General features: G+C 45.6%; 2 protein-coding genes across 4 annotated transcripts; both read right to left on the reverse strand.

The window, feature by feature from the left end:
* Positions 1-943: 943 nt before the first annotated feature.
* LOC103699355 (leucine-rich repeat receptor-like protein kinase TDR) lies at positions 944-8,709 on the reverse strand. 3 transcript variants are annotated; one of them, XM_039114793.1, is made up of 4 exons: positions 5,876-8,709; positions 5,375-5,782; positions 1,376-1,437; positions 944-1,179 (listed from the first exon to the last, which is right to left on the reverse strand). In XM_039114793.1, exons 1-4 carry the CDS (start codon positions 8,538-8,540, stop codon positions 1,156-1,158), a joined length of 3,159 nt encoding a protein of 1,052 aa, XP_038970721.1. In that variant the 5' UTR covers positions 8,541-8,709; the 3' UTR covers positions 944-1,155. The 3 variants fall into 3 exon arrangements, with proteins under 3 accessions (XP_038970721.1, XP_038970720.1, XP_038970719.1); XM_039114792.1 differs by having other exon boundaries at positions 944-1,185; XM_039114791.1 differs by having other exon boundaries at positions 944-1,437.
* On the reverse strand, positions 2,594-4,317 carry LOC120104174 (probable long-chain-alcohol O-fatty-acyltransferase 5). The gene has a single exon (XM_039114794.1). It carries the CDS (start codon positions 4,097-4,099, stop codon positions 3,023-3,025), a length of 1,077 nt encoding a protein of 358 aa, XP_038970722.1. The 5' UTR covers positions 4,100-4,317; the 3' UTR covers positions 2,594-3,022.
* Positions 8,710-16,095: the final 7,386 nt, after the last annotated feature.

The raw sequence follows: 16,095 nt of genomic DNA on the forward strand, positions 1-16,095 counted from the left end.
TTATTGCCCTGCATGATACGTAGTTCACCAACTCCTTCATTGCATGGGTAGTGATAACTTCTGGCCAACCACCATCCTTGTATTCCGCTCCACTAAGGCCTCGTCTTAGGTCGATAGCTCTCGCTTCTCTCGGTTTATGTTACTTGGCCTGCATCCTTGATATGTCAGCCTATTTCAGCCAAAATTCTTGATGTGTCGACTTGCTCTAATATTTGGTTGGAGGATGGTATGCAACTTAGCCTAGTGGCTAAGTACAACTTTAGTCTACCGAATTAATATTTCATCCTAAGATTTTCGATTTATATCTTGATACTTGAAAGTTGACATTCTTTCAAAATCTTCTATTCAACTTGTCCAATTTTATTTTATTTTTTGAAGACTTGATATTATTTGGCATTTATTAAATGACATTCTCAGACTTATTGTTAATCGGTCTTTAAGTCACTAATATTGCTCATTAATTAGTATTATCACTACAAGAAAATTGGGCATTAGCGACGCTTTTTTTGGCCATTAGCGACGCTTTTAAGCGTCGGTAAAAACCATCCTGACACTATCCCAAGCGTCGGTAAAGCGTCGCCTATGCTACAGTGGATAAAACATTTTCCGACGCTTTCAAAAGCGTCGGTCATTAGCGACGCTTTTTAGCGTCGGTAAAGTCCAATTTAGCGACGCATAAAAGCGTCGCTAATTGCAATTTAGCGACGCTTTTTAGCGTCGGTAACTAGCGACGCTTTTTAGCGTCGGTAACTAGCGACGCTTTAAAGCGTCGTTAAAGTCAAACCTACCGACGCTTTAAAGCGTCGGTAATAGTTAAAACACCGGAATTTTAACGACGCTTTAAAGCGTCGTTAGAGTATGATTTTTTTAAAAAAAATTTAATTTTTTTTTAAAACTCTGTTTACAAAATCAAAGGCATTCACACTAAACGAGATTATACTCATAGCACAATCAAACATATTTATCAAAACATGCATATTGTCAAATTACATTCATATTGTCAAATTACATTCATACTGTCAATTTACATTTGCAATGTACTTCCACTATGCAATGTCCTGGTCATCTCCAATATGCGGTTGAATGATCCCTTCCCGGTGAAGCAACTCCACATCTCTTGAGGTGTTGATGATGGCATCCAGAAACTTGGTATATTCAGTGACATCCATCTCGTGTCTCCTGCAACTTTGCTCCAAAACAATTAGGTTTGCAAAAAAGAAGGAAGGGACCATATTCTCAAAGTTCTCACAGTGATGGATATAACTTCCTCTTAGGAATCTCATGAAGATGATAATATACAATTTACCCAACAGACTGAAGAACCTTCTCCAGTATTATTCACATATATGGATTCAGAGGAGAGATGCCCATGTACCTTGTTCAAGCTCAGGCAAAGAAATGGAAGGCCATATATTTGGTCGACAGTATGATGGGTACCTAGATGATAGAGTCCAATTGAAGTGATCAATAAACATAAGAGAACACATGTAAACATATGATTATAGATAAAATCATAGTACTAAGAAGCAATTTTCTTGAAAAAAAGAAGACAAGGAAAAGGCACAGTAGCATTGAATGTAATGAATCAGCTTGTAAAGCTGTTCTGCATGACAATCATGATTGCCATGTTGGAGATGATATGAAACTGATCTAGTTCTTAGATCACATGAAGAACATGTAAGCCACATTATTGGTGCAAACATAAGGATAAAAAGACACCATATGTGTAAAGCCCTGTCAACATACGAGTATGTGTTGGGCCAAAAATCTCCTACAAATCTCCATTCAATGTTCCATATCACCAGTGAGTTATCAAATCAGAGTTCAAAACATTCAGTAATGCTTTAAACAAGATAATAACGGAAGGCACAATTTCAGTGAAAAATAAGCAAAAAGAGCTCAGTCAGCTAAACAAAGAAGCAGAACAATAGATCGAGTAACACAAATGGTGGGAAGGAGGGAAATACAAGAGAACAATCTTGTTATCTATTAATCATGAGCTTGTAACACAATTTTTCCCACCCAAAACAATTAAACCTCAAAAGCACACCAAAAGAGCAGAGGAAAGACCTTCAAGCAATAACAATACAATGGACCAATTTCGGTCAATAAAAAGCAACAAAAGAAAAGGTTAACTCCAAGAAAAAGAGAATTACATAGAATTAGATGTGAGACATCCAAGCCCATACTTTATCCTCAGATTCTAGTGATAACAGCAAGTAAATGAAGAAAATCCCAGGAATTAAGGAAGAATATAGCTATCCACCAAAAAGCATTAACACAAAATAGACAACGTACAGCTATAAATCCAAATTTTATAGATTATGAAAAAAAATGTAATGATTTAGACGAAATATTCTGAAAGACTCTGGAGATGCAATGATAGAACAAAAACTAGTAAAAAAAAAGAGTCAGGTTTCACTTTCGCCCATAAAGAGTCAGGTTTCAAGACCACATGCACAGCCATCTTACATAAGAAAGCATACCTCATTTGCGCCAATAAACACAAACTCAGACCACCATGGTCTTTTGGTATACAAACATTTGCTCAAGAAACTAGATGAAGACCCCTCCTATCAGAAGTATGTCCCCATAAAACAAAGCCCGAAAGCTCCTTGTCAAGTCTTGTATTGATAGATAAAGGCACACTGACACAGGATATACAACAGATAGGAATAGATGAAAGCACAAGTTGGAGTGAGGTTGTTCTACCAGCCAGAGATAAAGCCTTCCATTTCCAACTTGCAATCTCCGTTGCCACCTTATCCAATAGAAAATTAAAATTCAAAGAGGCCAGAGGCATACCTAATAGAGGAACCCCTACATATTTCCACACCCCCTGCTCTCCTGCATGGAAAAAACCTTGCATATATTAGACTTAATTGCTCTTGGGGTTCTTGGGCTGAAGATAAGATGGGATTTAGATGTATTAATAGCTTGGCCGGCTATACTTAACAAGCATCAACAAGGGATTTTAAGTAGAATTCTATCCTTTACTATCGCCCTTGCTACTTGCATGTCATCAGCAAAAAGTACATGGGATATTGGAGGGGGTTTGGAAAACTCCCATCACAGCAGAAAACTCCGCCAGCCCCACCGCGTCGGCCCCACCTCTCAGGAGGGGCGGGAAGAAGAGCCAGTACCCGGTGCCGACGATCAACCCGAGTGCAAGCGGCGCCGCCACGACGGGGTGCGGCCGCCACCAGCCGGCCTTCCGGGCCTTCCTCTCCGCCACCGTGAGCAGCCCGTGGAGGACGAAGAACGCGGTAACCTCCCCGGTGGGAAGTGCCAAGGTGAGGTAGTAGAACATGAGCTCGTGCATGAGGCCGGAGACGAAGAAGGTGGCGAGGATGCCGGCGTCGAGCCCCCAGCGGGCTTGAACGGGGTCGTAGACGGAGGGGCGGAGGATGGAAGAGACCATAAGGTTCCAGCGGCGGCCCCAGAAGTCCTGAAGGGAGGAGGCGCCTAAGGGGTTGTTGAACTGGGGCTCCAGCTCGAGGCCAAGGAGACCGGTGGCGATCTTGGCAATGGAGGCGAGACCGAGATCTAGGATCAGGTAGATGTGGCAGCAGTAGATGGCGAGGAGGAGGTACGGATGCATTCTATCACTATAGCGGTAGCTGGAGATGATGGTGGCCAAGAGGAGAACCCTGACGGCAGTGATGAGGCGGTGAAGGGTGGATAACGATGAAGAGATGGGAGGTTTGGGCTTGGGTCTGGTTTGGATCTTGACAGGGAAGAAGGAGGTGAACAGGAAGGGGAGAAGGGGGAGGGAGGGGCAGAGGGGGCCGAGGCCGAAGGCGAGGAGGAGGAGTTTGAAGAGGGCGAGTAGCACGAGGATCGTGATCCAGGTGACCAACGTGGCCGGCACCGCCACGGCCAGCGCCGCCCCCATGGAGAGCAGGCCGAAGACCCCTCCGTAGAGCACGGAGGCGTAGAGGGCCTTCCAGCCGGCGGCGGCGCGGGAGGAGGCGGAGGCGGCCGCCGAGTTGTACCAGGAGCGGATGGAGAGGAGGAGGTTCCAGGAGGAGGAGAGGAGGAGGGAGTAGACGACGAGGAAGAGGAAGACCCACGTCCGCCGCTTGCTCAACGCCTGCATCAGCAGCGACTCCCCCCATCGCGACGACGGAGAGCGCTCGGCGGAGGAGAATGGATGAGATCGGTGAAAAGGGTTGAGAAGAGAGGGAGTCGGTCGGCGTGAGATGGGGATTTAGGGCTTTAGAGGGAGGGGGTCGATCGGGTTTTGGAGGAATGAAGTCCGACGACGCTTATAAGCGTCGTCGTGTTCTTCCGATATGCCGACGCTTATAAGCGTCGGGGATTAAATATTCCGTTCTGTACCCAGACGCCAACGCTTAAAGAAAGCTTTTTTACCGACGCTTCTCAGAAGCGTCGGCGGTTACTGTCCCAAAAAAAAAAAATCGCCGACGCTTTTAACTAGCGTCGGCAATACAAAGTCGGCAAAAACCTTTTCTGCTGTAGTGTATTATGTATATAATCTTGTTGTATGTGGGTGTCAGAAGGCTGAATAAATTAAGTTTTCATACTGCCCTACTCATACACGAACATGAAAGGCTTGGCAAAATACTTTCAAATGGAATGGTTAAAAATATAGGAAGGGACATTATTCTAGTTCACATGTAGACACATGACGGACATGCCTTTTTCAACGCTAAACTCTTAATTACAAATTAATCCCGTTGTCATTGTGCAATCATGTATGTGATTTGCATGTACTTGAGAGCACCCTTGTCCGAAAAGATAGGGACAATGAGGCGCTTGTGGTTTTTGTTTACCATTATCGAAGCAAAGTTTCAATGCATGAGAGTGATTCAACCACGAATACCACCTCTTGCCTGGCAAAACTTCTTGTACCCCACCTCAAAGTTATCTGAACGTGATTTAAGGCTTTTGATCACTACCCGTACATTCTCTTGCTTGCTTAAAGGATAAAAGATAAAAAGATTATTTAAGTACATCATGCGATTTTAGCAACTTAAAAAGAGGACTTGACCTTTTTGTTTTTTTGTAATAGATCTTTGACCTTTTTGTTTTTGTGGTAAGACTTTGACTTTTGTGGCATGCTGGTACGTGAGTGCCTGTCTGTTCCCCCAGCGGCAAACAACTCGCCTCGATCTTCTTGATTCCTTGGCGAGTTTCACCCATGGTTTAGTGATTAGAGTACATTAAGATTCGGAATTTAAATTATAATAGATTAAAAGGAACGTAAGAAAAGGGATTAATATTAAGGTAAAGAAACAAGCCCGAAACTCAAAGACAAGACAGAACAAAGCCAGCAGGAAATTGTCACGCTTCTTTAACAAATCAATCTGACAAACCCACTAATGATAATTCACGTAGAGTTAACTATTACCCACAGTCTGCTGCACCACTGCAGCCGGGGAACCGCCGCCGCCGCCGCCGCCCTGCTGCTTCCCAGCGACGAGCACCTTCCGGCTAGGTATCGCCTCTCGTAGCATGGATAGCACATCCCTCATCGTCGGCCGGTCCGCGGGGTTCTTGCTAGTACAAAGCAACGCCAGCCGGAAAACCAGCATCATCTCCTCCCTCACCTCCTTGCACCCGGCGGCGAGGGGGTCCAGCACCTTCCACGCCCCTCCTCCCTCCCCTCTCGCCACCCTCGCCCTCACCCACTCCACAATGCTTTTGCCCTCGCCGTACTCCGCCTCCACCGACCTCCTCCCGGTCACCATCTCCGTCAGGACCACTCCATAGCTGTATACATCGCTCTTCTCATCTACTTGCAGCGTGTATGCATACTCTGCACCACCATTAATTTGCACATTATTCAGTTCCCTGAACTTCATAATTACAGTGCAGTTTGTTGTTATTGCTTTACAGGTTCATTTCTTACCGGGGGCGATGTAGCCGTAGGAGCCGGCGATGACCGACATCGTCTGGTTTGCAGCCTGGATGAGCTTGGCCACGCCGAAGTCCGCCACCCGGGCCTCCATCTCAGCATCCAGCAGTATGTTGCTAGGCTTGAGGTCACGGTGCACGATCACCGGGTCGCAGTCGTGGTGGAGGTAGCATATCCCCTGCGCAATCCCCACTGCGATCCGGTACCTCGTCTCCCAATCCGTCACCATGCAGCCACCCTTTCCGGCGGCGGCGCCGCCACCCCTCCCGTGGAGGAGGTCCTCCAGGCTCCCGTTGGGCATGTACTCGTAAAGCAGCAGAGTAGTCTCCCGGTTGGTGCAGTAGCCGAGCAGACGGACGATGTTCCGGTGCCGGACGGAGCCCAGCACCTCGACCTCCGCAGCCGCCACCCCGCCCTTCTTTCTCATCATCCTCCCGGCTTCTTTCTGTGGTCCCCACAGTTTCTTAACCGCTATGATCTCGCCACCTGGCATCTCGGCGCGGTACACCGTTCCCATGGACCCCACTCCGATGATCCGGTCGCTCCCAGCCACGCACTCCGCCACGTCCTCCGCCGTGAAGTTTAGCCTTTGGAACGCCGTTAACCGCCACGGACCCGGCCCCCGCGGGCCCGGCCCCTCCTCCTCCCGCTCCCGGAACCACCGCGTCCCGAGGATGAGCACCACCAGCCCCGCCCCCACAGCGCCGGCGGCGATCCACACGACAGCCGCCCCCGCAGACCCCCGCGCCGGCGGAGCCTCCTCCCTCCCTCCGGCCGCGCACGGCCGCCCCACAGGCCCGCCGCAGAGGCCGTTGTTCCCAGCGAAGGCGGATGGGGGGAGGTTCCGGAGCACGGCGCCGGCAGAGGACACCTCGCCGGCGAGATGGTTGAACGACACATTGAAGCTCTCCAAAGTGCTGCAATTATCAAACGCCGGAGGGATCGGGCCGGTTAGAGCATTCCACGAGAGATCGACATCGGTGATCGACGGCAGCGCGGTGAGATCCTCTGGAATCGCGCCGGTGAGCCTATTACGGCCGAGCCTGAGGCTCAGGAGCTTCGTGCACCGGCCGATGTCGGTGGGGATTTCTCCGCGCAAATCGTTTCCCTCCATCTCGATCTTGTAGAGATTTCTACACCCGTTTTCGAAATTTGGGATCTCGCCATCCAAATCGCAGTAACTCGCCGATAAGATCTGGAGCCTCGGCGCGCTCCAGATCGTCTCCGGCAGTGGCCGCCGGAGGGGGTTGCCGGATACGTTTAAGAACTCGAGCCTCGGGGCGGTCCCCAGATCCGACGGAATCCCTCCCGAGAGATTATTACTACTGAGGTCCATGTAGGTGAGGTTCGGAAGAGAGCCAAACCCTGAGGGTATCGGACCGGAATGCCGGTTCCCCTCGATCCGTATCCGCCACAGAGAGGAGCAATTTGCTAAACCGGGCGGGATCTCGGAGTCGAACCGGTTCGAGAAGAGGATGAGCCGGACGAGCCGGTTCCCGGAGCAGAGCCCGGGTGGAATCGGGCCGGTAAGCGAGTTGGAGGACACGTCCAGCTTCTGCAGCCGCCCGCCGGAGCCCAGCTTCTGGGGGAGCGCACCGGTGAGGGAGTTGTTCCAGAGGAGGAGCGCCTCGAGATTGGGGAGCTCACCGATCCCCGGCGGGATCTCGCCGGTGAGCTCGTTGTTCATGAGGCTAAGGAGCGTCAGATTACCCAACGTGGAGAGCCCCGCTGGAATGCTGCCGGATAGGCGGTTATCCGAGAGGTCGAGCACCTTGAGAGCCCCCATGCCGAAAATACTCGCCGGAATCCTGCCGGATAATCGGTTCTTGAAGAGGAACAGCGACTCCAGGCGGGTGAGGTTGCCGAGCTCAGGCGGGACCTGGCCGGAGAGATTCGCCGACGAGATGTCCAGGTACCGGAGCCCCGCCAATCCTCCGAGCTCCGGCGGAACGCCGCCTTCGTACGAATTGTAACCGATCTCCAGGTGCTCGAGCTGGGAGAGCAAGCCGAGCTGGTGGGGTAACCGCCCGGTGAGCAGATTCCCGGAGAGGTGAAGGAACCTTAGCCGCGGTAAGCTGCCGAGCCCGGTGGGAATACCACCTTCGAAGAAGCTCCCCCCGAGGTTGAGGTGCTCCAAGAGGCCGAGCTTGGCGAGGCCGGGAGGCACCAGGCCGTTGAAGCTATTGCTGTAGGCGTCAAGGAGGGTGAGGTGGCGGAGGGCGGCGACGGCGGCGGGGAAGGAGGAGTTGAAGTCGTTGTGGCTGAGGTCAAGGGTCTGGAGGAGGCGGAGGTCGAAGATAACGGACGGAAGAGCGCCGCGGAAGGCATTGCCGCTGAGGTTGAGGTGGGTAAGCGAAGAAGATAGTAGCCTGACCTTGGGAGAGATGTCGCCGGAGAGGTTCCGGCGGGAGAGGTCGAGGGCGGTGACCTCGCCGGCAGCGGAGCAGGTGACGCCACTCCAGGAGCACCAGGGTGGCGGGCCGGCGGCGGAGGCGGAGGGATAAGACCAGTCTTGGAATGAGGACGTCGGGTCCACGAGAGAGGACTTAAGAGAGAGAAGTGCGAGGAGTGGAGGCGTCGCAGGCGCAGCAGCGTTGGAGAAGGTGACGGCGGTGATGGTGGCAAGGAGGAGAAGGGCGGTGGAGGCCCTGGAGGACATGGTGGTGGCGGTGGAGGAGAGGAAGGTGGAAGCGGGGAGAGGGGATATAATGGGGGAGGGGGGCTTTTTGGGAGTGCCGGCATGAGGGGGTGCCCCATGATTGGGTTCACCGCGGGTGGAGATAGATTTCGGATCTCCTAAATCTCTCTTCCCTCCCTGCTCTTTCAGCTTGAACCCCCCCCCCCCCCCCCCCCATCTCTCTCTCTCTCTCTCTTTTTAATTTCTTTTCAATTTACCCCCCCCATCTCTCTCTCTCTCTCTCTTTTTAATTTCTTTTCAATTTTTTGATTTATTTTAATTCACAATCTTACCTACTTTGGTGGGTCCCACTATTTAGGAATGGGTTATGGATCCCGCATTAAGATTTAGTATTTTTCTATACCGATATACGTGTGCGTATATATATATATATACGCACATAGAAAGGTGACCGACTGCTGTAAAAATCGCGTAAGGGTGACGGTGGAGGCACGAGCACCGAGAAAGGTGGCTTCTGGTTTTGTTTGGAGTTTGGGATGGTGGGGATTTGACGTACATGAATATTTTTATGATTGATGTGTCTGCAACATTCTCCATGCTTTGGAATGGCTCGGGGTTGGATTCTGGAGCTCCGGCGGCAAGGTGGGCTGGTTTGGTCGTTAAGTTGATGGGGACAGGACGGATGGGGGGGGGAGAGTTTGAATGTTTGATGCGCCGAGATGCAAGAAACCATGGGCATTTAAGCAGGATTAGTGTCCGGTGATGTTCCAAGGATTTCGCTACTCCCGAGGTTGCAGCCGTGACATGTGTCGGTTTCCTCAAATAACGGTAACATGGAGGATATAAAATCTCTCCCTCTCTTTTGTTTTAACAAAATTATCCGGGAGAAGAATTAAGTGAGCCCTACACAACATTAGTTGAATGGTTTGCAAGGTAGAAAGCCATCCAATTAGTAGCAGCGTTCGCTTTACTGTAGATATGTTGATTCGAAAATATCAGAGATGCAGTGGTTCTTTAGGTATTTGTAAAGAGAGGATTAGATTAAGATTAAGATCTTGGAAAGGTGACAAAATTTAGATGAGCATATATATATATATATATATGGGGGAATGGAGGTGTTCTTCTATTCTCAAGTATGGTTTACTAGAGATAATGGATTTTTTTTATTATCCTCATCCATCTGTCTAGTTTCTTATGATGATCGTCATATATGATGATCCAAACCACGTCCACATAGCAAGATAAAACAATGTATTGGCTCATCTTTAGATTAGCATGCTCTCTCTCTCTCTCTCATGTCGATGGCTGAGATATATTTACATTGCAATCTATCCAGATGGTGCTGAATTATATCGTTAAAGTCAAGATTTTTTTTTTATTGAAATTTTGGTGGATAAATCTCTTTGATGGAAGCATGAAATACTCTTTGTGGGATCTTCAACTCCTAAGGGTCTTGGATCGAGAACCCTTACAGTTGTAGGGAGGGCTCCACACTATTGCAAAAATAAAGAGAATCATGGAAAACAAAAAGAAGATAAAATAAAAACATTTCAACACTTTACAACTAGCTTAGTAAGGATGCACCAAAATTTTGAGGCCCATAAATTAGGGTTGAAATTGGATCGATTATTAATATATCCATATCTATCTTTATTTTGTTTGTTTTACGAATACAAATACAGATATGGATGTTAGCTGGAGGCAAAACTTGATTTATTTATTTGTATTAAATAGATAAAGATACAAATTAGATACCGAAGGTATGGATATAAATACGAATTTAAATTAGATAATTAAATTTTATGCCCAGATAATCAAGATATTACTAAGTGGATGATATATTAAGTTAACATTATATTAATATGGTTATTTATTTTTCTTGAAAATTAATTAGTGCTATATAAAATTAAGTAGGGTTATAAATAGAATCGGATATTCGAATACGGATCAAATGGTTGTCTATTTATATCCATATTCTTTTTCTTTGATAGATATGGATATGAATATAGATATTAGTTGGATATACAAATTTTTATCTATATCTCAATAAATTTGGATACGAAAATGGATCTGGACGAGTATTATCCGGTCCACTTTTATCCCTACCGTAAATGCATTTGAGTATTTTGAGTTAATTCCTGTAATTAAATTTCAATCTCGTGAACAAGCTAAAATTAAAACCTTTAAAACGATCAAGTCCCCTAGTTCCTCCAATGATTGTCCTATAAGAGGTAGAATAGGTAAGAAATTAAGCTTATTTTGCAAACTTTTGCACACATTTTACTACTAACAAAGATTCCATACTTTCCTTCCTAATGGCCATTTCAATAATTTTTTATACTTTCCCAATATATTCTCACTCCTCACCTTCATGATGAGTAGCTCTACCACTAGACACAGTTATCGAGAAAGAAAAGAAATGTTGCACTTTAATATGCTGATTCATATCAATACATATGCTAAGCTCTTCATCCTTAGGCATGCACTGGAGCATGTAACAGCTCTTGTGCACAAAGAATGTCACGGTATCAGGCTTCTTTCTACTCACGGTATCAGTCTTCCATACATTTCAAACCAAAGCTATTGTGGTAAAAAAAGGCCTCTCTTTTTTTCTTTTCTTTTTTTAAATTTTTTTTTGACTAAGACAGGTAGATCATACCTCACGAGTACGGATGCACCCAATAAAATCAAAAAACAAAATATCTCGCTGGGAGTAAATCCTCTTCACCAGCCCACAAGGTACTACTATCTGAGTGACTGGCTACATAAGTAGCCATCCAATCAGCAGAGGATGCTAATTGGCTAGCGGCCAATTTTCTCTCAGATGAAGCTAACGAACTAATTAATTGGATTTTTCTTCTCTTCCCCCTGCATTCCCTCCCTCTATCCTCAACAAAATCCGGAAAACGATGCCGACTTTTTGCTTTACAGCTTAAAAGCAGAGCCCCATAAAACCGTCATGGTTATGCGTAACCGGGATTGTCCGTTTCGTCCACGAGACTTTTGAGAGTTTTTCTCCAATTCATTGGATCAGGATCAATTACAGCTGTTGATTTTTCTTTCTTTTTCACTGTGCCGTTGACATTGATGATAAATGAGAAAGCCAATCATTCTCCAACACTAATCCAGTTCCCAAAGAAGAAGCGTTCACCATCTGGCGGTCCGTGGTCCACCGTCTCCGATGGACCACAAGATGGCAAGCTTGTTCTCGAGGGGCATCCTTGTCGTGCGAGTACTTTTTCTGTACGGCATTTTAACAAACAGTTCTGTCATATTATCCATTATGCTTCTCTAGGTTTTCACATTTTTCCTACCCACGCAAAAGCTGATACAATTTGATTAAGGTATAAATAAAAGGAAAAAAATGCAATTTAAAAAGTTTGTAATATTTTTATTTACAGATTCTAATGAATATATTTATACTCATCTAATTTAATTTATCCAGTTTATCAAAAAAGTTTATAGTATCATTCGATCTCTACATGAGATCACATGTACAGCATAGTATGTATCACAAAGAGATATAAGACATCAGTCGAAGAAAAAAATCTTAAAGTAATAACTAGCTTTACATCATAATGTTTATTAATTTATTTTAAGTATCTCCTATTAGGCCTTTGCGAAATATAAAAAGCATTCTATGATTTTGGTTGCTAAGTGAAGATGTGTGGTTGTTGGGCAGCCCCAGTTTGGGTAATCCATGAGTGCCAACAGCCCTTAGCTATATAAAAACAAAATCATTCTAGAAATATATAAAAAAAGTTTAATTTTTCAAATTTTCAATTAAAAGATAACCCTAATCTGATTAGTTTATTAAAAAATAATATACTTTTATAATAACTGTTTTTCTCTTGCAAGGCATAAACATGTTAGATTTTTACAAAATAAGGGATTTAGAAACTTTCTTTAAAAGTGAGATACTTTGGAAATAAGAGACAAAGATGATACGATGCATTATAAAAAATTAACTATGAGTTAATTATTTTTAGATATCCTCAAAGCTTAAGAGTCATTTTTAAATTATTTAAAATCTAAAAATTCTACCAGTCAAGTGCAATCGCATGTACATTGTTGATAGTCGATAAATATTTTAATAAATAATGTTATAGCATAAATATAATTAGATCCAATTATGTTAAGACGGTTGCTAAGAGTCCTCCTACCGCAGCTCAACACAACACATTCATCAAAAAAAAATAAAAAAAAAATAACAGTTACACATTTTTTTTGATTTTTTTTGGTAGTTATAAGTTTATGGTTTTTTTTTGGGGGGGGGGGGTAGTTATAACTTATATGTTTTGGAAAGAGTCCCTTGTGGGCTGGGCTGGGCTAAAAGTAGGAAGGGAGGATCATGTTGGGATTGGGAGTGGTGGAAAAGCAAAGCAGTTGTGGCCGCTTCTAAGGGGAGGTGGGGTACGTTATGATTGCGGAACAGCCTCGCTTTCCTCGCTGCCGCGCCCGCTTTTTCACTTTAACGGCAGGTGGGCCCCGCGACCGGTCGCCTCCCTGCCCCGCCCACCAACTGCGACGCCTTCCGTAGCGCAGTCGAGTGGTTCCGTAGGCTCATCGCACCCCACAAAGTCCACAACCCCCACCCGTCGCAGGAGTAAATTCAATTTGGAGTCATCCGGAATACGGTTGGTGCACGTGCGAGCACTGGAGGGGTGGGGCCGTGGCATGAGGCAGCGGCGTGACGGATAGTGGGGCCCACAGGCGTGATCGGCATGCCACGCGCGGGGTGATGACGTGAATGCCGACCTGTCAGGTCACGCGCTAAAGGGGCTGCAAAAAATAGTTTGGTAAATCTCCATAAAAGTATAAAGTATCGCACCATCATGCCAAGTGGCAAGCACATTGACGTAGGTATATAGACTATTGATTGCTTGCCCCACCACCAAAATAACTGCTTTCTTATTTCAAAAGCTTACAAAACATAATAACATCCTATATTTTATTCAATTTTGCGAATACTTTCCATATATATATATAAATATGTACAGAAAAAATAAGAAAAAAAAGAGTGGCTTATTTCTCTGTTCCATCATATTTGGTGAAGAAATATTGAATGGTGATATGGATAGGGATTTTCAAGGAATACAAATAATCTTCGATTTTTTTTAGATTTAGGGAGCGTAAATCATAGGATTATATATATTCATATACATACTTCATATAAGACAAATAATATAAGTTGATATAGGATCATACTAACACAAAAAAAATATTATGAATAATATATATTATTACGTTATCTTTAAAATTATGCTAACAATATGTAATATTAATTTTATATTTTCTAATTTATTGTAATGTCCTCCATGGACCTTCCAATTTGGGCCGAAGCTTGGTGCTAGTGCTTGTATGGCAAGTTAAGAAGAGTATTAGTTTGACATGGTGAATTTTATTTATTTTTAAATAGATAAAGAAATCGACAGACTTTAGGCGGCAGTAGACTCGCTCGCACGTGAGCTTCGCACTGCCTTCAGCTAAGTCTCCACCAGCCTCCTCCCTTTCCTCCTCTTGTCCTCCATTGCCACCGTCTCTGTCGGCAATAAGGCCCTAAATTCTGGCAACCCATCCCTCTCTTCCAATCTCCTCCCCACTATGCAAAACCTCTACTCTGCCCTCTCCTCTGCAAGCTCCGCCACAGCTTCTGTCAAGGTCTCCACCATCTAGTCTATGGTCGTCCATTCCCAGTCCAATCCCCCTTCCTTTGGCGCCTTCCACTCCGACCTCACCCCCGCCCTTGTTGTTTCGTCCATGACACTGCTTCCTCCTTCATGATCAACCCCTACCCCTATTCACCTACCGAGATGATCCTCGCCTCAAATCCCTAGCCTTTCGCATCTTCCTACCCCACCCTAGCTGCTTTGATGCGAGATCCAAGCAGGGCTGGCCCAACACTTAGGCGACTGAGACGGTCACCTAAAGCCCCGGCCCAAAGAAGGCCCACCACAAAAAAGGCCTTAAAGACAAAATGGAAAGAAAAAAGGCCCTCCTGTGAGTTCGCCTTAGGCCGGCCCACTGCAGGAAAGGCCTCAAAGACAAAACGGTCTTAGGCCCCCAAATATATTGGGCCGCTCCTAGATCCAAGGTCATCTACACTAACATGTTTGACGCCCAAGTTGATGCGATCCGCTCCGCCCAGGGTCGGCCTAACCCTTAGACGACTTAGGCGGTCGCCTAAGGCCCCGGCCCAAAAAAATTCCATTGCAGAAAATGCCTCAAAGACAAAATGGAAAGAAAAAAGACCTTTCTGTGGGTTCACCTTAGGTCGGCCCACTGCAGGAAAGGCCTCAAAAATAAAACGGTCTTAGGCTCCCAAATATATTGGGCCGCTCCTGGCTCCGCCTTCAACGTTGCTAGCTTCCTCAACATTGAGATCATCATGGCGGAGACTGGCTAGCCCTACCATGGCGATCTTGGTAAGCCTAGTGCCACCATCGACAATGCTAAGGCCTTCAATGGCAACCTCATCACCCATCTCCGATCAATGGCTGGGATGCCATTGATGCCCGGTCGGCCGGTGGAGACCTACATCTCCACGCTCTATGGCAAGGACCTCAAGCCCGGGCTGACCTCAGGTGATCATTCGGCATCTTCTGTACCAGCCTAAAGTCCATCCATGTTATTTAAAAACAAATGAAAGTCACCATATTAGACTAATACCCTCTTAACTTGCCGTGCAATCAACAACAGCAAGGTCTTGCCCAAATTGGGAGGTCGGTAGGAGACGTTGCAGCAGATTGGAAAATGTAGGGCTCATATTACAGCAATTGGAGATGCAGATAATATTTGCAAATCGAGATAAAATATAGGGTGTTATTTATTTTTTAGCCTATTTGAAAAATAAAATATTCATGTATTTTATTATCAAAAGAAAATTCTTGAGATAGCTATCTTTAGGGGTTTCCTTTATTTCTATAATAATGCAACATGTTCTAGTGCTAGCATATAACAAGGGTTCAGGTTGTATCTTTCACGGGACGGGAAAGGATGATCGTTCTTCTTTCACGATATTGACCATTGGATCACATCTTGCATAGATCTCAAAGCACTCCGAACTCTCTCATTCACCTATTTACATAGATCTTGAAGCGACCATTATGCAATCTAACAATAGACTCGCATGAAGGAACATGAATTGTTTTATCGTGCGAAAGATACAACCTCTGTCCATATAACATATACACTTACAACAAGTGGCAATATATTTGTTGAACGTCCAATACTTGTTAACATACTTAGCGTAATTATTTTTTTTCAATTACTCATTAATAATTTTAGCCGGTTAATATTATCCTTCACCAATTTCTCTTCTCCTCTATACCCTCAAGGGTGCCAATTTTGGGACTCTAGTAGCTTGATATGATTAAGGCTGCACATGGGTCAGGTTGACTTATGACCCAATTCGATCCATTTTGGAGGACTTGTGGGGGCGGGTCGGTTCCTAAAATTGAATCCGTTCTATTTTTTCGGTCGGCTATGGGTTTACTGAATTCAGACCCGACCAGACCTGACCCGATCCATTTAAAATTTAGATAATTTTGGGTTTTCAATCATATGACCCGATCCG

The sequence above is a fragment of the Phoenix dactylifera genome, chromosome 17, assembly GCF_009389715.1.
Source record: "Phoenix dactylifera cultivar Barhee BC4 chromosome 17, palm_55x_up_171113_PBpolish2nd_filt_p, whole genome shotgun sequence".
In the NCBI taxonomy this organism is placed as follows: domain Eukaryota; kingdom Viridiplantae; phylum Streptophyta; class Magnoliopsida; order Arecales; family Arecaceae; genus Phoenix; species Phoenix dactylifera.